This window comes from Panicum virgatum, chromosome 4K (genome assembly GCF_016808335.1).
Source record: "Panicum virgatum strain AP13 chromosome 4K, P.virgatum_v5, whole genome shotgun sequence".
Taxonomy (NCBI): domain Eukaryota; kingdom Viridiplantae; phylum Streptophyta; class Magnoliopsida; order Poales; family Poaceae; genus Panicum; species Panicum virgatum.
The window spans coordinates 45,471,038-45,492,941 of record NC_053139.1 but is presented as its reverse complement, the minus strand read 5'-3'; the positions used below and the strand labels follow the sequence as shown (position 1 = coordinate 45,492,941).

Sequence of the window (21,904 nt, the reverse complement as noted above, 5' to 3'; positions counted from 1 at the left end):
GCTGGATTAGGCATGTGACCGTTTGCCCTTGGTGGTTGGTGACTGTTACTGCCCTCTCAGCACAAGCTATATTTCCTCGGTGCTTGGTGAGCCAGTCCATCCCGAGTATGACGTCTATCCCTTTGGAAGTGAGGACTACTAGGTTGGTAAGGAATACTACCCCACTTAAGTTTATAGGGATATATAAGACACCTAAGTGGCAAGGTATGCAACCTCCAGGAGAATGGGTCATTAGCGGCCCCTTAAGGGCTATAGTAGGTATATCATGCTTTTCCACAAAGTGGAAGGATATAAAGAAATGTGATGCTCCAGAATCAAAAAGCACTGAGGCTAGAGCTGATTGGACCAGGAACTCACTGAAAATCACTCCTGGTGCATCCTTTGCTTCCTCAGCATATACGTGGTTCACCTTTGCCTTGCCAAAGGACTGTTGCTGGCTCTTAGCTGGTACTGTACGGTTGGCTCCCGTCGGCTGCTTTGGTCCTTGAATAGAGTTGGAGAAAATAGAAGGGGCGGGCTGATTGAGATACGGACAGTTGGCCTTGTAGTGTCAGGCTTCGCTGCAGTGGAAACAGGTCTTCACATTGGTCACTTGACTTCCACCAAACGGTTGGGTGCGGAAGGTATTCTGGGTCTTCATAACAGGAGCTGACTGGGCTGGCTTCTGGAAAGAACCGGGGTGAGCTTTGAATGAGAAGTGTTGACGCTTCTTAAAGCGTCAATTTACGTACCGCAAGCGCACGGATCGTGTATAGCTTTTCCCTTAGAGTATTCCCCCAAGGTTTATCAATCCACGGAACAAGTGTATTACTATGCTTAACTAAGCACCAATGATGTTGGTAAAAGATCTATATTGAGTGTATGAGTGTGAAATAGATCTAATCTAACCAATCTAATCTAATCTAGACTAGTGAGCAATTATAGATGTGTGCACAAGATATGAAGAGCATTTGTCCATAGGGTCTAGGATCACTAGAGATGTAATCGCCAATCAATGAAGAACGGATCTAATCTACCAAAGGTGTGTTCCAAGATCAAAACCTTTCCCTCCCGCATACTGTCACTACACGAGGATAATCGGTAACGAATCAACAAGAACACGATAGTTGATGTAATCTAAGTAAACCATGCAAGAGCAAAGCAAACTCAAAGCCAAGTCGCGAACTATTAGGCATCAAAGCATCATCAACAAGAATCGTGATCGATCAATCTCATAAAGGATTCTGCAATTACAACTCAAGATCTCCTTACAACCCCATGAACAAACGAGGACTTTACCCCATGAAGCTAAGCGAAGCGTAGTCGATCATGGTGACGAAATCTCCGGCAAGGGATGGATCCCTTGCTGTCCTCCAACTTGCAGCGGCGCCGAGGGATGATGAGGCCTCCGGTGTCGCCTTTCTCTTGTGTCTAACTCGAATGTATCTCTGGATGCTCTTCTCTGCGATCTCTGCGATCCCTCTGCGGTGTTCCCTGCGATCCCCCTCTTTTACGGCGGCTTCGGGGTATTTATAGGCAGATATAGTCGGCGGTTTTGGTAAAACATAGATTAGGGTTGACGCGTACTTCGCGCTGAAGAAAACCGAGATCAATTGGACTCCGAAAAGAGCTAGGCCGGCCGGCCCAAGGACTCCAGGCCGGCCGGCCTGGGCCTTTTCTGGCCCCTTTCGGTCCCATCTTTTGCGTGTTGATTCTTCCTTTTATTCCTCATCTTAGCCCAGTTGTAACCATGCGTCAAAACATCTCCGAAAATGTCCAAATTCCTGTCAAAATGCAACATGCTCCAAAATCCAGGACAAAATCGAAAACGGTCAAGTTCGGGTGCCAAGTGGCGGGTTAGTACATAAATCATCCCGAAGAATTTACCAAAACAACTCCTAATTGAATAATAAAATGGATACTTAAGGAGCGCCAACATTCCCCCCATGCTTAGCTTTTGCTCGTCCTCGAGCAAATCAAATCATCAAATCATCAAATGGGTTGCTCAAGAGTTCTTGAACTGCAAAATTTACTTATGCAAACAAGTCTAACAATATTTCTTCAAACAAAGGTCAGAGGAGCAGCGAGGATAATCATATCATGGGCGTTTAAAAACTCATCCAATATTACTCCACAACTCTTACCTTTAGCCGGCAACTCGAATATCGACAACACTTGCTTTTCTTGCCATCCTTGGAGGTTTTTCTCTCTTTTTTTAAGAAACAAAATACCATGCAACAAAGGTTAGACCAGAAATTCTTGCACAAGTCCTTTCATGTCTCTCAATATAAGTGGCTATCCTATTTTTATTTGCAAGCTCTCATCTCTCAAAAGTCTCTCAAGTATAAAATGGGGCTATAGGTGAGGCTTAGCAAAGTATATACATGTATTGTCAAATTAAGAAAACCTTCTAATGATTGCTTACCTTCCGAGCCAATGATCATGAGAGTTTCTCCATAATGTAAAGGGTTCAAGGGTAAGAAGATTTAGAATGGTGGACATGTGCAAAGGCATACAAAAAGATTGACTTCAAGGCACAAGCATCGTCCTCGTTGTCGGATTGCACATGGTTGGAATGGAGGATATTGTTCTCAAACAACAAGGTAATATCTCTTTGCACTTTTCAAACCATAGAATCCCTTCATTTATAATTATTTTTTTCTCTACTCATACATTTTTTTTCTTTCTTTCTTTCTCCCAAATTTTCTTTCTCTTCTCCGAACCTTTTCATAGGACACTTTCTATAAAACATAGATAGGCAAATCTCCAAAGTGTCTCCCTAAATTTTTAGAGCCTGAACCGAGACCAGAGAGGCCTAGGCCGGCCGGCTCAAGAGGTATAGGCCGGCCGGCCTGGGGCTTTCCCAGGTCGGATTCGGTCTATCTTTTGAACACTCCTTCCTTTCTTCATCCTAAAGTTATGTTTTATACAAATCATGTGCAGAAACAGAACGTATCCTCACAATTGGGTTGTGGTCAAGGAAGATGATAATAAACAAGATAATCTCGGGTTCGGGTTTTGGAATCCGGTAGATCTCATGAGTTGTTCCAATGAGGAATTCTCATTACCGAATATTGACGTGGCTAGCAATTCAGAGATGAAAAATACGGACATGATCATTGCTCGAAATTAAAACTCCCAAGAGAAAGAAATCCTAACTCAACTCAATGTACATCCAATACTTACGGTGGAACGAAAAAAGCTTTTGGATGAAAGGATTTTTACTCTCAACTTGTCAAGAACTTGATCAACCTTATGCTTGTTGGGGTTTTATTATTTTTATGAAATTAAAGTCCTCCAAATCATGCCTTACTCGCAAGCGTAATCAAAACCAAGTGCTAGATCAAAGCTCAAGTGTGGGTATTAACATGGACGAATAATCTACTAAGCTCCACAAATACGAAATAAATTTCAAGACAACGCTCATGAACAATTGCTTTAAAGAAAATAAAGTAAAACTGAATGCATAAATAAAATTGCACGATCCAACAAAAACAAAGATTCTTTTTATTTTGTTTTCATGACTCAACACTAATTTAAGACTCACTCTCACACATGCGAAAAATAAAGCACACAATGCTAAACTATGACTCTCACACATGCGGAATTAAAGCACACTCACACGACGAACTTTCGAGTAAACAAAGACCAAAATTCAATCTAGGAGTCGTCACACCTTACGAGTCGTCACACCTTACGAGTCGTCACACCTCCCCCCATGCTTAGATTATGCGGCTTCCTCGTCGCAATGATATAAAAGACGGGTGTGACGCTCGTTGGTGGTCTCAACAGCACCTCGGGCAATTGCATCTTGGGCGCCCTCCTCCTTGCTTTTGTAGATCTCCGACCATCCCGAATAACTTCCTTATGTTGCGGACAAGGAAGTTGTAGTCTTTTTCGGCCAAGCTCTCGATGTCGTCCATCCTTCGATCCATTGCCATGATTCGATCATGGAACCTATCAATGGTGGCGCGGAGATCCGCGATTTCATTGCGGCACTTGAAACAGCAACCGGAGTAATGCCCGCTGCAGTTGGGGCTGTCGTCCTCGGGCTCGTCGTCGTCCTTCTTCTTCTTGCCGCTATCACCTCCGGAGGGGTCGTCTTCCTCTTTTCTCTCCTCTTCGGCCCACCCCGGCCAATCATCATCGTAGTCACGACCGGTGGCGCCCCATGAACCAGGGCTCATGATGCTCTCCCAATCGCTGTCCCCCGCATAATCCTTCGGCTCCGGGGTGTGCTCGATGTAGTTCTTTCTTTTGACTCCGAGGAGGCGCAAGGAACGCCTAGGTGCGGGTGGCTTTTTGTCTTGTCGCTTCTCGCCTTCATCTTCGTCGCTGCTGATGACGACGACCACCCTTTGGGCTTGAGCTAGCCTCTCGTTGTACCATTGACGGCCCTTCCCTCTGACGCTCATCCTTGCTTGAGTATTGAATTTCTTCGGAGGGGCTTTCGCTTCACATCGCTTTGCTTCGACAAGGAGGGGCTGCGCACCGGTTGCCGAGATGGGGCTAGGCGTCTTTGGCGTGGGGGTGTCAGGCGTCCAACCCCTCTCCTCGATCTCCATTGCGGCAATCATGGCTCTTGCGCTCGCTGGACCGGCCATTGTCGACGTCTCTCTCGAGGTGGTGGTGTAGATTGAAAAGTATGAGAGAATAGATCTACCCTGCCCCTCTATTTATATCCCGAAAAGACTTGGACGAGAAGTCCAAAATCTCTTCGGTTTTGGCATGCGAAATCTATAAGGCACAGGTTTGAAATTTCCTTATATCGCAACTACCAAAAATTGAGACCGAATCGTACACGAATTGGCTTAGGCCGGCCGGCCTAGGGGTGTTGAGCCGGCCGGCCCAGGGGGTTTTTCAGCCCCCTGGACTCCAACTTTTTCCGAGGTGCACACCAATAAATTAGAAGCCTATGTTTTACTCAAAGTTCGTCCAGAATAGAAATAAAACTATGAAAATAAAATGTAAAGAGAATATTTACAAACTTACCTTGCTTAACGTCGTTAGGCTTGACGTTCCGGTTCCTCCTCCATGGTGTATATGTCGATGTAATGAAGGGGCACAACGTCGGGCTCCAAGAATACCTTTAGTCGCTGTCCATTCACCACATATTGGTCGCCTTTCGCATCCATGATTGTCACCGCTCCCGTGGGTGAAACCGAGTGTACGACGTATGGTCCATCCCATTTGCTTTGTAATTTTCCTTTGCCAAAAAATTTGAATCTTGAATTGTAGAGTAGGACCTTGTCTCCTTCTTTGAATTCCTTGTTTTGTAATCGTTTGTCGTACCATCTCTTCATCCTTTCTTTGTAAATTGATGCACTATTGTACGCTTTCAATCTTAACTCCTCCAATTCGCTTATTTGGATTCTCCTTTTAATTCCAACGGATTCCGCATCAAAGTTCATTTCCTTCATTGCCCAATACGCCTTATGTTCTAGCTCAACAGGCAAGTGGCATGTTTTTCCATAAACAAATTGATAAGGAGTCATACCAATCGGGGTTTTATGTGCCGTACGATATGCCCATAGTGCATCATCTAGTCTCTTCGACCAATCTTTTCCTCCTTTTACCACGGTCTTCTTTAAAATGTCCTTCAATTGCTTGTTCGAAGTTTCCGCTTGTCCGTTTATTTGGGGGTGATAAGCCGTGGACACTCTATGTTCAATTCCCAATTTCTTCAAGCATTTACCAAAGTCTTTGCCCGTGAAGTGTGTTCCTCCATCGCTTATCAAGATTCTCGGGACGCCATATCGAGGGAAGATTACCGATTTAATCATGTGTATGGACTCCTCCGTTGATGCCTTCCGACATGGCATAGCTTCAACCCATTTCGAAACATAGTCCACCATCACCAATATATGCTCAAATCCATGTGAGTTCACAAATGGTCCCATGAAATCGATTCCCCAGACATCAAATAGATCTATTTGTAAATTGTAGTTCAATGGCATGGCATTCCTTTGCGAGATATTCCCCGTCCTTTGGCATTCCGGACAAGTCGAAACGAATCTTTTCGCGTCTTCATGCATCTCGGGCCAATAGAATCCACTAGCCCATACCTTAGCTTGAGTTCTAAAGTGCCCATAATGTCCTCCATATCCCGACGAGTGACACTTTCTTAGAACTTCTTCACGTTCCTCTCTCGGTATACATCTTCTTAGGACTCCATCTTCTCCATATCTATATAAGTATGGTGGATCCCAATAGTATTTTCTTCTTTCCGTGATCACTCTTCTCTTTGCATTCTTGTCCAAGTGATCCAAGGGCATCCCTTTTATTGCCCTTATTATTTCATTCATCCAACTATCTTTGTCGAGAATTCTATATAGGTGATCATCTCTCATTTGATCCTCGATCGGTTCTTTTCCATCATCAACATGGTTCATCCTTGATAGGTGGTCGGCCACAACATTTTCTGCCCCTTTCTTGTCCCTTATCTCCACATCGAATTCTTGTAGCAATAGGATCCATTGAATCAAGCGTGGTTTAGCATCTTTCTTGGACAAGAGATACTTGATTGCCGCATGGTCGGTATAAACTATCACCTTAGAGTTTACTATGTATGATCTGAATTTTTCGAAGGCGAATACCACGGCAAGCAATTCTTTCTCCGTTGTTGCATAATTAACTTGGGCTTCATTGAGAGTCTTGCTTGCGTAGTAGATAGCATTTACCTTCCCCTCTTTCCTTTGTCCAAGAACGGCTCCTACGGCGTAGTCGCTTGCATCACACATGACTTCAAAAGGTAGATTCCAATCCGGAGGCTGCATGATAGGAGCACTTATGAGGGATTGCTTGAGTGTTCGAAATGCGTGAAGACAATCACTATCGAAGATGTATTCCACATCTTTTTGGAGAAGTTGTGTCAATGGCTTGGTGATTTTTGAAAAATCCTTTATGAACCTCCTATAGAATCCGGCATGACCGAGGAAGCTCCTCAAAGACTTGGTGTCCGTAGGTGGTGGCAACTTCTCAACGGTTTCTATCTTTGCTCTGTCCACCTCTATCCCTCTCTCGGAGATAACATGACCGAGAACAATTCCTTCTTTCACCATGAAATGACACTTCTCCCAATTAAGCACAAGATCTACCTCTCCACATCTTTCAAGAACTTTATCCAAATTTGCCAAGCAATTATCAAAGCTAGTACCATGCACCGAGAAATCATCCATGAATACCTCCATAATCTCTTCTATGAAATCTGAAAATATAGCCATCATGCACCTTTGAAAAGAAGCGGGCGCATTGCACAACCCAAAAGGCATCCTCCGATACGCAAAGGTTCCATACGGGCAAGTAAATGTGGTCTTATGTTGATCATCTGGATGAATAGGTATTTGGAAGAATCCCGAATATCCATCAAGGTAACAAAAGTGTGAATGCTTTGCCAACCTTTCTAGCATCTCGTCAATGAATGGTAGTGGAAAATGATCCTTCCTCGTTGCCTTATTCAATTTTCTGTAATCGATGCACATCCTCCATTCCGTGATGGTTCTTTGTGGTATCAATTGCTCCTTCTCATTTTTTACAACCGTGAGTCCTCCTTTCTTTGGAACGCAATGAACGGGGCTTACCCATTCACTATGAGGCACGGGGTATATTATTCCGGCATTCAATAATTTGATAACCTCCTTCTTCACCACATCACGCATCGCATGGCTCAACCTTCTTTGATGCTCTACGACCGGCTTGTATTGCTCCTCGAGCTGTATACGATGTGTGCAAAAAGCGGGGCTAATACCTTTCAAGTCGTTAATCGAGTAGCCGATCACTTTTTTGTGCTTCTTCAATAAATTCAGCAACTTTTCCGTCTCTTCCGGGCTCAATTCGTCGCTAATAATCACCGGAAAAGTCTTGCCATCTCCCAAAAATTCATATTTCAATCCCTTAGGTAGTGGCTTCATCTCAACATCGGGCACACCGTCCTCTTCTTGATCTAATACTCCAATGTCTTCAAATTTTTCTTCCTGCAAATTCCCGTGTTGCGGCTTCAATTCTTCCATTGTTTCTGCTAGTTCTCCATCTTGATCATCTTGAGCATCTCCATTTTCCAAAGCGTGTTGGAGAGGATCCCTGAAAGAATCGATGAAACGAATGCTCTCTACCTCTTCGTTATCAAGAGGTAGAGGTGAAGCAAAAGACGGTTTTGAATGAAATTCGAATGAGCGCTTCTCTCCATCTAGATCAAAAGTGACAATCCCTTTTCCAACATCTAGAACAGCATTTATTAATTTGAGAAAGGGTTTTCCAAGGATTATGCCTTCGTGCTCATCATTACTAGCATTAATCACAAAAAAATCGGTAGGGATTTTTTTTACCCGCTATAGCAACATTTAGATTTCTAAGCACTCCTAGCGGTTTGATTAATCTACCATCTCCCATGATCAATTTAATGATTGTGGCATCTAGGTTTGATGTTTTGTTAAAAAGCTCAACATAAAACTTGGAACTCATCACACTAACATGGGCGCCAACGTCACATAGAACATTACAACATTCTATTCCTTCAATCATGCAATCAACACGAGGTGTGGGTGATGGATTACCTTCGCCTTGATCGCTTCCAATCGCATATACTTGGGCTATGTGCGCGTAAGGTGACGATTCCGAGTTCACTCCCAGGGTCCTTTTGATCTCCAGCACTTTGTCCAAGTCAATCTCTTCCTCTTTTTCTTCAAAAAGTTTCCGAATAATATCACCGGCTGATTCCTTGCCAAATGTGTATCCCGTGTGATTATCCGGCGGGAAGTCTTCAGCTATCACCTTCGCCATTCCTCGCTGATTTGGATGCGGTCTTGCTTTGTCGAACAATCTTCCGAAGTCAATTGGTATCCAATCCATTTGCTCGAATTCCCTTAGCGATTTGGCGGTTCCCATGGTTCTTCCTTTCTTTTCCGGGTCGTCTTTCGTTGCACTCCGGATTGATGCTTCTTCATCGTGGTTTGTCTCTATGACTTTCCCATGCTTCGGTTGTTCTTCCCTCACTTCCGATGCCTCTTTTCTGAAAATTCCAGCAAGCACCCGCACTTGAGATTCTTCCTCGGAGCTTGCCGAACTTCGTTTTTCCCAATCTCTTCGCATGGCCGCCCCCTTGCTGATTTTTTGTAGGAGTTGGGCGGCTTCCGTGAGTGTTTTCTCCATGAGATCTCCTCCTGCACACATTTGAACAAATTGCATGCACTTGGGGGGTTAGGGAAAAGTAAAAGGTATGCAAGAGTACTTCACCGGAAAATCCGAGCTTCGGTCCTTGTTCAATCAATCCATTGAATCTATCCCATGCTTGATCTATCCCTTCTTCTTCTCCTTGCGCGAAGTTGATCACTTGCTTCCGAATATGTTGAACCTTGCTTAACGGAAAGAACCGCTCGCAAAATTTCTTCATCAAGTCATCCCAATTTCCTTTTACCTCGAAGGATGCAAGTGCAAACCATCTTCTCGCTTCTTCTGCAAGTGAGTATGGGAAAAGATTCCATCTAAACCAAGCTAGCGGAACTCCGTCTTGTTGTACCGTGTTGCATAGCATTGTGAACCACTTGATATGTCTATATGGATTGTCCGTCTCATCTCCTCTAAAGGGGTTTGCCGCCGCCATCTTGATGATTTGAGGCTTGATCTCGTACTCGGTGGCTCGCAACACCGAATCTGATTTTTGCATGTCGAAGTCCTCCGATCGCGGGCTTGCATAGTCCCTTAGTGATTTTTCTCCTTCCTCCATGTGTTGAATGAGATGGCCCATCTAGACAATCAAAACAAAAACAAAAACAAAAAAAATTTCTAGGGAAAAGGTTAGGTGTTAGTAACCAACAAAATTAATACAAAGTTAAACGTAGCAAAATCGCTTGTTCCCCGGCAACGGCGCCAGAAAAGCTTGTTGACGCTTCTTAAAGCGCCAATTTACGTACCGCAAGCGCACGGATCGTGTATAGCTTTTCCCTTAGAGTATTCCCCCAAGGTTTATCAATCCACGGAACAAGTGTATTACTATGCTTAACTAAGCACCAATGATGTTGGTAAAAGATCTATATTGAGTGTATGAGTGTGAAATAGATCTAATCTAACTAATCTAATCTAATCTAGACTAGTGAGCAATGATAGATGTGTGCACAAGATATGAAGAGCATTTGTCCATAGGGTCTAGGATCACTAGAGATGTAATCGCCAATCAACGAAGAACGGATCTAATCTACCAAAGGTGTGTTCCAAGATCAAAACATTTCCCTCCCGCATACTGTCACTACACGAGGATAATCGGTAACGAATCAACAAAAACACGATAGTTGATGTAATCTAAGTAAACCATGCAAGAGCAAAGCAAACTCAAAGCCAAGTCGCGAACTATTAGGCATCAAAGCATCATCAACAAGAATCGTGATAGATCAATCTCATAAAGGATTCGGCAATTACAACTCAAGATCTCCTTACAACCCCATGAACAAACGAGGACTTTACCCCATGAAGCTAAGCGAAGCGTAGTCGATCATGGTGACGAAATCTCCGGCAAGGGATGGATCCCTTGCTGTCCTCCAACTTGCAGCGGCGCCGAGGGATGATGAGGCCTCCGGTGTTGCCTTTCTCTTGTGTCTAACTCGAATGTATCTCTGGATGCTCTTCTCTGCAATCTCTGCGATCCCTCTGCAGTGCTCCCTGCGATCCCCCTCTTTTACGGCGGCTTCGGGGTATTTATAGACAGATATAGTCGGCGGTTTTGGTAAAACATAGATTAGGGTTGACGCATACTTTGCGCTGAAGAAAACCGAGATCAATTGGACTCCGAAAAGGGCTAGGCCGGCCGGCCCAAGGACTCCAGGCCGGCCGGCCTGGGCCTTTTCTGGCCCCTTTCGGTCCCATCTTTTGCGTGTTGATTCTTCCTTTTATTCCTCATCTTAGCCCAGTTGTAACCATGCGTCAAAACATCTCCGAAAATGTCCAAATTCCTGTCAAAATGCAACATGCTCCAAAATCCAGGACAAAATCGAAAACGGTCAAGTTCGGGTGCCAAGTGGCGGGTTAGTACATAAATCATCCCGAAGAATTTACCAAAACAACTCCTAATTGAATAATAAAATGGATACTTAAGGAGCGCCAACAAGAAGGCACCCTGGCTTCTCTGGCCTGAGTGAGCCGAATACTGAGTCCTTTGAAACTTCTCCATCTGCTGGAGCTTCTTGCTTTCAAACCGTCATTTGCACTCATTGAGTTCTACCTTCCTGTTTCTCTCAGTGGTGATAGCCATATTGATCATGGCATTAAAGTCACTGTGGGTGGTGACTTCAACCAAGGTCCTGATTTCAGGGTTAAGCCCACCAAGAAAAGCTTCTTGCTTCTTCTCGTCATCATTGATATCTTCTGGTGCATAACGAGACAACTCTGTGAACTTATGAAGATACTCTATCACCGTCATACCACCTTGACGAAGCTTTCTGAACTTATCCCTCTTGAGCTTCATAACATTGCTGGGAATGTGATGTTCTCTGAAGATCTTGACAAAGTCAGCCCATACCATCTCGTTAGCATTTTCGTTTATTTCCCTGTAACTCTGCTACCAAGCAAGTGTTGGTCCCCTTAACTGCTGTACTGCAAGCAAAACCTTGTCTCTGTCATCAGCATGGACCACTTCGAGCTTCATTACAATCTCTCGCAGCCAATCATCTGCCTCCATAGGGTTATCAGATCCTCCAAACTTAGGTGGCTGCAAGCGGTTGAAATCTGCAATTCTGCTGCCATTGCCACTATGATGCACTGCAGGTCTATGGTTGCCAAGATTGCCTTGAGCTTGAGCTGTAAGAGTGGTCACAAGAACTTGAAGGAGTTGGTTCTGCTGCTGCAATATAGCTGCCAAGTCAATGGGTGCTGGGGCACGGGGAGGTGGCGGCGGTAGGTGTCCATTTTCTGGTGCTTCTGGGGCTACATTCAGAGGGGCTTAGTTTCTCGGGTTGACCTCGTCACCGTCTTCCTGAGCATGGAGTCCCTGGACTCGGCTCGAACGACGGGACCTGGATAAGGTAAGATTAGGTGACTCTCCTAATTTATTACTGGGGTAGATTTGTATATATATTATAGCACACAAACAAATCATTCAAGCACCACACAAGCATTCGTTCAAACAAGCAGGGATACATGACACGACGTATTACAATAACGCGGCTCGACTTTTAAGGGCCAGCCGGGACGCCTCGACTACTGAACCCTACAACACGGTCTTCAGGGTCACTGTTTCCGGGATCTCGGGGAGACGCGGGAGGTGTGGGTGGCACTGATTCATCAATCCTCCTGCATGGTTGGGACAAGGGATACATCGGAATTCCCTCTAGGATTGGCGACTCCGCGGCAGTCCTGGGATGGCGTTCCTTGCGCTTGGCACGGTCCACTAGGTAGACACCCCTAAGGAGCTGACTATGGCGATCTGCCTGCTCCCTAAGGTTCTCTTCGGCCACAGCAAGGCGGCTTTCAGCTTCAGCCGCTCGGGCTTCTGCCTGAGCTAAGGCCAGCTTAGCCCCACGCCAACGGGACTCCACTCCCTCGGGATGCTGGATTAGACCTCTCACACGTTGATGCAGTTGATCGCACAAATCGTCGAGGCTAAGCAAATAGCCAGACATTGCAACAACTGTGGGGTTCTTCTCTGTCCCTGCGGTGCTCTCCAGGCTGCAGATCCTCGCTGCCCAAGCAAGACGGTTACGATCCAGCGGGAGAAAGTACTTCATGGGGGTGGAACCCAAGTGCCATTCAAACATCTGGCACAGGTACCGCAGCGCCTTGCGAGCTGCAAGCTAAATGGTGTCAGGTATACGGGCTCCAGTGGCGGTGACGCTCCAGGGTTGCATCTCCAAGTACTTATCACTGGCGCTAATATGGATGGTGACCTCACAGCTTTCGGTGCCATGCTCCATGAACTCGCGACCCACGTACTCCAGACGTTCGGGAATACCAAGTTGCACCGTGGCAGCATAAAGCACTCTGGGGAATCCAACTTCGTTGATGCAGTAGGTGGTTGTCCAGTCATCAGCCATCTGACTTTCAAGGGTAGGGTTAGCATAACAATGATAAAGTTTAAGAAGTAGTAGATTTTCAATGATTGGCCATCCTAGGGCTCTTACGGTCATCTTTCACTACCGGTTCGTGTCCTACAGCCAAACATGGCTCTGATACCACCTGAAGCGCCCCGACTCGAAGATCAAAGCTAAACCATGTATTATTTACCGAATTAAGTCTCCGGCACAATACATGTTACATCAAGTGGAGTCCAGAGTCATACAGAGCTTTATTTAACACGTATATAAGGAGTAAAGTGACAACACAAAGCTACACAGAACAACCATAGGATAACAACTAGCATAACGACATGCAGGACTAGCTCTTCATCCATCACGGCATCACTCGAAAAGCTTGGGTGCGGACACAATCTACTCGTAGTCTTCCGACACAAAGTCAGGATCCTCTGGAGAAAATCAATAAGGATTGAGTACAAAAGTACTCAGCAAGTTCCACCTCGCCCTACGGGAGGGGAATGACATATACGACACATATTAAGCACAATCTATTGGTAATGTAACTAATGGTATGCAAACCCTTCCAGACCCAACCCACAGTAGGTAGCTCACTAGTTGTCAGGACCACACCATAGCCTGTCCATGCCATGGACATGGACCATTCGAATGGATTATACACTCTGCAGAGGTCGTACACTGTACCCACATGCTCGACTGCCCGAACGGACAACCGACATAGCCGACACCTAGCCGTGGTCACGCCCCAGCCCGGCCGCACAAACCCTCGGGCCCTGGCCCCAATGGTCCATACCCGTAAACCATCCCTGCGACCGTCAGGGTAACCAGTGGGATTAGGCTAAGTCCGACCCATACCAAAATCTGTGGTCGTACTAAGGTAAGCTAGGTGAGATGTCAAAATAACTCGGTCCTTATGGTTCACCAGGGCAGCAACCATCCCTCAACATGTCAACTCGAACCTACCACCACGGTAGCACTCACCTGCCAGTCTACCACCACGGTAGCGTCGGCTCCAGCATACCCAGCTGTCCTAGTCTCAGCCAGATCCCTTCGTATCCTAGTCTCAGCTCTAGATATGCATGATTACTCAGATACATGCATGAGCACACTCAATCACTCAAGTACCGGTATATGTAATCGATCCTAAACCAAGGCTACAACTAGACGTCCTCACATGGATGCAACCGCTCACGTAGGGGACCATGAAACTTGCCTTCGCTTACGTATGCGTCGGTGGCGACAGCTTCCTGCTTGTGGCACGGGTCTTCTGGCTCCTCAACGCGCTCCTCCTCGGTCACTCCGTCGTCTACGGGCAGAAACAGCACAACCGGTAAACAAACACAAGCAAGCACAATCATAAAATGAGCTCAAACGGAGATGAAAATAAGAAGAATGGACAGTACATGATTTTAGAAGAATTTAGGAAGAAAAATCACATGAATCGGAGTATGGACGGTGGAGATATGAATTTGCAACGGGTGGCTACTAATTAAATTACAAAGCTGAATAAATGGGTGATTTTCTGGAAAGTGGGTCCATGTATTTTGATTAAATACACGTGATTAGCTGTGGTGATTAGTGCTCTGCGTGCTGCTATTGAGCTATGTCCAATCACTTTGAGGCCCACGAGCCCACTAGCATTTAACAAGGAGGAGGGGGTAAACTGGTAGTGCACGGGGGCAGATAACGAGTCGTCCACGGCGGCGCCGCCGCGGGCAACCGCCGGAGTTCCGCCGGAAAGGCACTCCCGGCCTCCGTTCTTGGAGCCGAGGGCATGGGGAGAGAGAGGAGGGCAAGGGCATTCGGTTCCGGTGACTCCGGGCATGGGAGAGGGGGTTAAAGGAGGTCGGCTATGGGCGGCCATTGCTGCGGCCATGGGAGCTCGTGGGGAGCTATGCTCAGGCGGCAATAGCGAAGGGCGTGAATTGGGGCTGGTATAGGAGGGTTGGGAGGTGCTCACCGCAAGAGGAATTGGACTATGGTGGCCGGATGCCGAAGATCGACGAGGCGCCCTTCTCTGTGAAACAGAGGAGGATGGAATCGGAGCTGGGAGAGAGACGAACAGCGGAGTTAGGCGGCTTGGCGAGCTCGGGACGGTGGCAGGGCTCGGCATGGCCTTACCCATTTATAGGCGTGGGGGTAGCGGGGGCGTCGCGCGAGGACGTGCGGCGAGGATGATGGCGTGGGCTGCGGCAGCTCGTCGTCAACGCGAATAGTGGCGAGCTCGGAGCTGAGGCGATGGCAGCGTTGAGGGCGTGAGTGTCGAGGTGGCAAAGCCGGCGAGGACGCTGCAGCGGCGTGGGCGAGGTGGGGACGCGGCGATGGGCGGCATGGCATGGTGCCGGCGGCAGTGCGCGGTCTCGTCGCGGGCCGGCGTGTCGCGCGTGCATGCTGCGAGCATGAGCGAGGACAGCAGGAGGGGCCAGTCACGGGGGCGTGGACGCAGCAGCAGTAGCTCGAGCAGGGCGAGCTGAGCACGGCAAGGGCTGGCGTGCAAGTGTTTGGTGTTCATGTGCAGCTAAGTTCAAGTGCATAGCTTGTTTGTTGCTTAGCCTACTGGTTGTGCGTGCATGTGCTGGTTAGAGAGCAAGATAGATTAGGAGAGGTAGAATATGATTGGTTGCTTAGAAAATTGAGAGAGACAAATAATTAGGAGGTGGTTAGGAATATGAATTTTCGGGCTGTTACACAAAACTACTATATTTTTATTTGAATTTTGGGTGAATTTGAAATACGGATTGATTAACAAATGTATAGCGATGGAAGAAGTATACCCATTTCTGACAGATGTTCTGTTTTCTCGGCAAGGGGAGAGACAAGCTGCAAGGGAAGCTCAACAACTGCATGTAATGGCAGCGGATTTCAACAACCTGGTAATCATTTGGTACTCGTGACAACTTGATAGCGACCGATCGTTAGCCGTCGTTGCTCACAGCGGAATTCTGAGCAATCCTCTTGCTGTTGAGGTCGTCAACGAGCTTCTGCAGCGCGGCGGGGGCTCCGTCGCCGTCGCACCCCATGAACACCTCCGCGACATCGGCCGGCGTCAAATGCACCTCCTCCAGCAGCCTCTCTGCCTCTCCGATCAGCTCCTCGCACCTGTAGTCATCAGCCGGCTCACGATCTTCGTCGCCGGCGAGGTAGTTCCTGGCGAGCACGCGCAGCGCGTGGCCTTTGCAGTAGCCGAGCTCTATCTTGCGGTCCATGCGGCCGGGCCGGAGGAGCGCCGGGTCGAGCCGGTCGACGTGGTTGGTGGTGAACACGATGAGCCGCTCCCCGACGCAGGACGACCAGAGCCCGTCGACGAAGTTGAGCACGCCGGACAGGCTGATCCTCTCCCGGCGGAGCGGCGGGTACGGCGGCACGAGGAGGGGGCGCGGCGTTCCAGGGTCGTCGAGCTCGTCGTCTTGGCCTGGCGGCGACGTCCTTGTCCGATCGAAGAGGCCGAGGGAGCAGTCGATGTCCTCGACGACGATGAGCGACTTGGGGCGCGTCGAGGCGAGCAGCCTCCGGAGGTCGGAGTTGGAGCCTACCGCGGTGAGCTCGAGGTCGTAGATGTCGAACTCGAGGAGGTTGGCGATGGCCGCGATGAGGCTGGTCTTGCCGGTGCCCGGCAGGCCGTGGAGCAGGTACCCGCGCTTCCACGCGCGGCCGGCGCGCGCGTAGTGCTCCCGCCGGCGCACGAAGCGTAGCAGGTCGGCGCGGATGCCGTCGCGGAGCGCCGGGTCGACGGCGAGCGTGTCGAACGTGGACGGGTGCGCGAACGGGTGCGACGACCACAGCATCTGGTGGTCGTCCATCCCGCCGCCGCGGCCGCCGTACATGGGGTTGTTGGTGTAGAGCTTCCGCTCCCGCATCCTGAGGCGCAGCGCCGCCGCCACGGCGAGCACGTGGGGGATGTACGCGCCGCGCACGACGTCGCGGTGGCGGCGCGGGAACTCGAGCCTCAGGCACCGCCGCTGCCACCCGGCGCCGCCTCCCGGGGCCCCGAACGGCGCGTAGTGGTGCGCCGCGCCGCCGCCGCCGCCACCCGGGGCCTCCGCGCTCCGCGACGACGTCCAGCGCACGCGGACGCCCCGGAACGTGTCGCCCGCGGCGTGGTCGACCGGGAGCGACGCCACGGCCTCCGGCGCGCCGTGCGCCTTGTGGAGATGCAGCGCGGGCGCGGACGCGAGGCAGCGCGCCCCCAGGTAAAGGTGCGCGGCGTCGTAGAGCTCGTTGGGCACGCCGTTGGCGTCCACCTCGTGGACCACGATGGCGTCGGTGGGCTGGGCGAGCGCCACCGCGGCGCGGGCGAGGAGCGCCCGCAGTGCCCCGTGCGCCTCCGGCGGGAGGACCTCGCGCACCGCCGCGCGCACCACCATGGCGGTGGCGACGAGCGAGCCCAGGGAGCCCCAGCTCACGGCGGCCTTCATGCTGTGCTCGGTGCTCGATCGCAAGGTCCGTATGTCAGGGCTCTCACTCTGACAGTGACCTTGTGTATTGTGATTGATGATTTGCGACTCGAATGTGGTCGTCTGGATGATCCGTGTCATCTCGCGCGTTCTTTATATAGCTCGTCGGAACCGACTCTGTGCTCGTCGGTGACGCTGGCCTGTTTGGTTTGTTCCTGTGCATGCTAATATTTTGACCGCTAATTATGGTGTCAAACAAAATTAATTTATAAAATCAATTTCAAAACTCCTGCACTAGAAACCCTGAAGAATCTAATGAGATCTTTGACCGCTTGATTAGAATATAGTTACTGTAGCATCACTGTAAACAATTATCGATTATACATACAAGATTTTTTTTTTTCGGAAAACTTGGGCGCTACGTTTCTATGTTTCTAGGAACCAAACAAGGCCGATGGCTCCGATGATTCGACGCAACCGACAGATGCAGGTTTGGATCAGCACGCCGATCAAAAGCGATGAGCCGGGCGAGTTGACTTGGCTGGCAATGCGTCCTTGGTCCGCTGTTTCTGACAGGGATCCGAACATGATTGGTTGACAGGGATCCGAACATGATTGGTTGACAGGGATCCGAACATGATTGGTTGCTCTAGCAGCTGGAACATGGAGTGGAATAGTCAGCACCAACGCTCGCTTCGGCGTCAACGCTCAACGGCGCCGTGGCGCCAAACTGTTGAGTTACTGCTATCCAATTTTAAAAGTAACTAAGCACAAAGCTATTGCGCGAGCTTACATTTGTACTAGTTTAAATGTTTTTCAAAAAAAACATTTATAGTTTAAAAAATCTTACCAAATTTGGAACACCTTGTCTTTTTTCTTTTCTTTTCTTTTGTGAGAACTGTTTTCCTAGGGAATTTTGTGGTGACAGCTTGAGGTACTGGAGAGCTTTTATCGGCTTATCGCGAACCGAGTTCAAGGCTTCGAGCTTGGCTGTAGGCTCGGCGGGATCTCAGGCTCAGATCCAGTTCGGCTCCGGATGCCAGCCAACTCTTGGCAGGCTCGCTCGAGCTCGGCTCGGCTCATCGACAGCCCTCCCCCCAACAAGGGTTTTAGAGCCTCACTGTTTCTTCCCCCTTTCCCTTCTCTGCCTCCGCTTCGCTTGGTGAGTTTGGTCTCCCTTCCCTGGCGGCAGCGGCGACTGGACGAGCGGCGGCGCTTCTCTTCACGTCTTCGCCCCGCCCTTTGCCGGCGACGAGCATCCACCAGGTATGCCCCGCACCTTCTCCTTCCTTCCGCTGTCCGAGACGGAGCACCCCAAACCCTAACAAAACCATTTGTATTCGGATCTGATCCAGCTACAATATATTACCCACTAACTTCGATTTCGTTTGCAAAAATTGTGCGCCCCCTAGATCGAGAGACTACTGGTCTTTTCTTCAGCTCTAGTGGCGTGATTTCTCTCTTCCCATTTCGATCTAGTTTTCGTCTTGCTTTGTTTCTTTGCTCCCCCTTCCTGATATAGTGTTCTTTTTCTTCCTCGACTTTTCTCCGCCGCTAGTAGATGGCAGCAAATTCAATTAGTGCTAGCGTAGGTGTAGCTTCTGCATCCTCTACAGATACAAACACTGTGTCTTTCGGTCAGGCGGATGTGGGAGAATGAACAAAGTCGGGGTGGAGAACAAGCCTGGGTTGCAAGTGGCGCTTTATTGCTATCATGCTCTTAGTACAATTTCCTAAGTTTGGGACTGCCATGTTATGTAATAGAACTCCAGGAGACTGCTATTTGCCTATGTTGAACTTCTGTGCTTTACTGTTGTGATTCGTGAACTTAATTCGTGTTCCTGCTAGGCTGTTTCGGCTTGTATAATTTAATAAAGCGACTGCTATCCATCATGTGCAGGGGAAATGGTTGAGTATCTCTTTGACGATAACTTCAGTGTGAGCAGGCTCGATCCTGATGGCAAGAAGTTTGACAGAGGTAAAATATCTCTGGCCTTTCCGAAGTAATCTAGACTCCCACAATGTTGTCGCCTGTTCCCAAACTGTGAATGTGTCTTGTAAATTGTTGTTAGTGATTGCTTTACTTCGCTCTTCGTCATGCAGTCCTTCGAGTGCTGGCAACATGGTTGTTCATATTTCTTTTGCAGCACATGTAGGCTGATGTAACTTTTTTTTTTTTTTGCAGTGACCCGCATCGAAGCTCATAACGAGCAGATGTACATGCAGCTAGATGTTGCTACTGAGATCTACCCGATGCGTGTTGGTGACAAATTCAACATGGTGTTAGCTCCTACTCTGAATCTGGATGGAACACCAGACACTGGCTACTACACACAGGTGATACAGCGCACCTAATTCCTCTAATAACTTGATCTTGGCATAGTGAAAATTTTGTGATGGGAATACAGATCCGAATGTGTTCTAGGTGCCATGATATGTTTTTTGTTTCTATTGACTTGTCTTCCCTGAGGCACATTTTTATTGGATAAATAATATGATGCCATTCCTTTTATTCAGGCTGGAAGAAAAACACTTGCTGACAAGTTTGAATATGTCATGCATGGAAAACTTTACAAGATCTCAGAAGACAGTTCCACCAGCTCATCTACTAAAGTGTATGCCTTCTCTGAACTTGTAAAAATTGTTCTCTGTGTATGATGCTACATCATTTACTGACATCATTTACTGTGACACTGGTTTGTTTCCTTGTTCCTGCGCATTTTTCTGGGTTCTAATTCATATGTATGAACCACTAAAGATGATTATGACCTATGGGGGTGTTTTCTTAAGACACCATTGTAATATCATCTACGTACTAACAACCTGTATAACTAAATAAAAGTGACAGAAATGATCCTCAACATAAGTTGGAACATGTATGATTGATCCCACATGGTAAATTCTTTCGGATCTGCCCTGTGAATTACATGTTATGAATAGCACTTGTATTCATTATGAGGGCTCTAGGCCCAAATATATACTTGTACATGTATTAGGAAATATGCACAAAACCCCTTATACAACGGGGAAACTACAAAAGATACATATACATCTAACATTACATAAGTCTTTCAGAGCCCCTGAGGATGCAGATCATTTCTTTCTTATGATATTGTCTAATTTCTTGCCAATTCTTAACAAGTAGTGGTACATGGTCTGTTGAATCCTGTTAAATTTAAATTTGCTAAGGTAGTCTGGTCGAGTAATGTTGTTCCTTTATGTTTTAAGATAAGATGAAATTACTTTACCGGTTTACATTGTGTTTGAAAGTAAAATTTCTATGGAAATATACTGCCTTGGCTTGTGGCCATGTGAGCGTCTATTGAAGAATCATGTCATTTGACCTCTGCAAACTTCATGGATTAGGTTTTACATATTAGATGTCCATTGTGTGTAGCTGTCTGAAACAAATGGAAGATAATAGCAAGGTTAGTCTAGTTATCCCAAATGAAGAAGAAAAATTATTTAAAGCAACTGTATTAATTAGACAAATTTGATGTGTAGGTTATATATCCTTAGTTAAGTTACTTGAAGCAGTTTATTTTGTGAAACAGTTCAAGTGCATGGCATTGTTACACTTCCAACTTTATTCATCTTGTTGAGCAGTAAGCTCTACGTATGTTGGTGAACAAAATTGCAATGTAGATTGATCTGCGCACATTGTTGGCATACATTTACCAGTGTTTATTCTGCAGTTAAGTCAGTTTGTTATTTATATGCTGCATTTCTAATTCAATACCTCTACGCCCTCATTCCAGGGAGATCTATGCATCTTTTGGTGGCCTCCTGATGCAGCTTAGGTGTGATAGTTCCAGTGCAGCTAGCTTCGAGCTGGATCAGAGGCTGTTTCTTCTTATCAGAAAGGTGTAAACGTATTGGCTACTCGAAAGGCTGGTTACCTTGTTGATTGTACTCAACTTCCACCCAATATGTACTCTCAGTGGTGGTATGGCTTTCAATTGGTAAAAACAACTTCTACCATGTAGTGATGTAATCTCGCTACAACTGAGCACGTGAAGTGCTTCATTGGCGGATAATACTATGTCTGTTCTATCTTTTGGTTTGTTACAAAAGCTGTTTTCACATCACTTTTTTAATCTGCGCATGTTGATGATACGGTGGTTTTGCTTGTCGTTGCTTCATAAGTTCATATGGTCATGCAGTGGTGGTATCAGTGAGCTCTATCGGAGCATTGGACCACTCAATCTCCAGCAGCCGATCAATGAGCCCCAGACGGCCGGTACATGCTTTTGGATGGTTACAAAGTTCACATGCCATTTCCCTCCCAGTCTTCCCTTAGGACAAGAACCAGCTGAGGCCCAGGAGCACAAGCCTTTACTCCTACCACATATAGATCAGGATATGAACTGGGACAGCCTTTGTGTACGCATAAAACTTCACTCCCCTGCCACTGCCAGCCACAGAAAGGCTCCAAGAGTAGGCCACTGCCAAGAACCAAACGGATTGGGGATTGTTGGACCACCACTGCATCCCCAACCAAGTTTTGAAGAGCTGGCA

The 21,904-nt window shown here is 47.5% G+C and overlaps 2 protein-coding genes across 2 annotated transcripts; one reads left to right on the top strand and one right to left on the bottom strand.

Annotated features, from left to right (window-relative positions):
* Positions 1-15,825: 15,825 nt before the first annotated feature.
* On the bottom strand, positions 15,826-17,495 carry LOC120705251 (AAA-ATPase At3g28510-like). The gene has a single exon (XM_039989707.1). It carries the CDS (start codon positions 17,405-17,407, stop codon positions 15,908-15,910), a length of 1,500 nt encoding a protein of 499 aa, XP_039845641.1. The 5' UTR covers positions 17,408-17,495; the 3' UTR covers positions 15,826-15,907.
* Positions 17,496-18,496: 1,001 nt separating this feature from the next.
* LOC120704351 (DNA-directed RNA polymerases II and V subunit 8A-like) lies at positions 18,497-21,474 on the top strand. The gene is made up of 5 exons (XM_039988708.1): positions 18,497-18,652; positions 19,287-19,364; positions 19,572-19,723; positions 19,904-20,001; positions 21,145-21,474. Exons 2-5 carry the CDS (start codon positions 19,292-19,294, stop codon positions 21,254-21,256), a joined length of 435 nt encoding a protein of 144 aa, XP_039844642.1. The 5' UTR covers positions 18,497-18,652; positions 19,287-19,291; the 3' UTR covers positions 21,257-21,474.
* The last annotated feature ends 430 nt before the right edge of the window (positions 21,475-21,904 follow it).

Bases quoted from the DNA above. Each gene is read 5' to 3' on its own strand.
- LOC120705251 (XM_039989707.1), bottom strand. From the start codon at position 17,407: ATGAAGGCCGCCGTGAGCTGGGGCTCCCTGGGCTCGCTCGTCGCCACC.
- LOC120704351 (XM_039988708.1), top strand. From the start codon at position 19,292: ATGGTTGAGTATCTCTTTGACGATAACTTCAGTGTGAGCAGGCTCGAT. The intron at 19,724-19,903 runs GTGATACAGCGC...CCTTTTATTCAG, and splicing joins ACACTGGCTACTACACACAG to GCTGGAAGAAAAACACTTGC. The intron at 20,002-21,144 runs GTATGCCTTCTC...CCCTCATTCCAG, and splicing joins ACCAGCTCATCTACTAAAGT to GGAGATCTATGCATCTTTTG.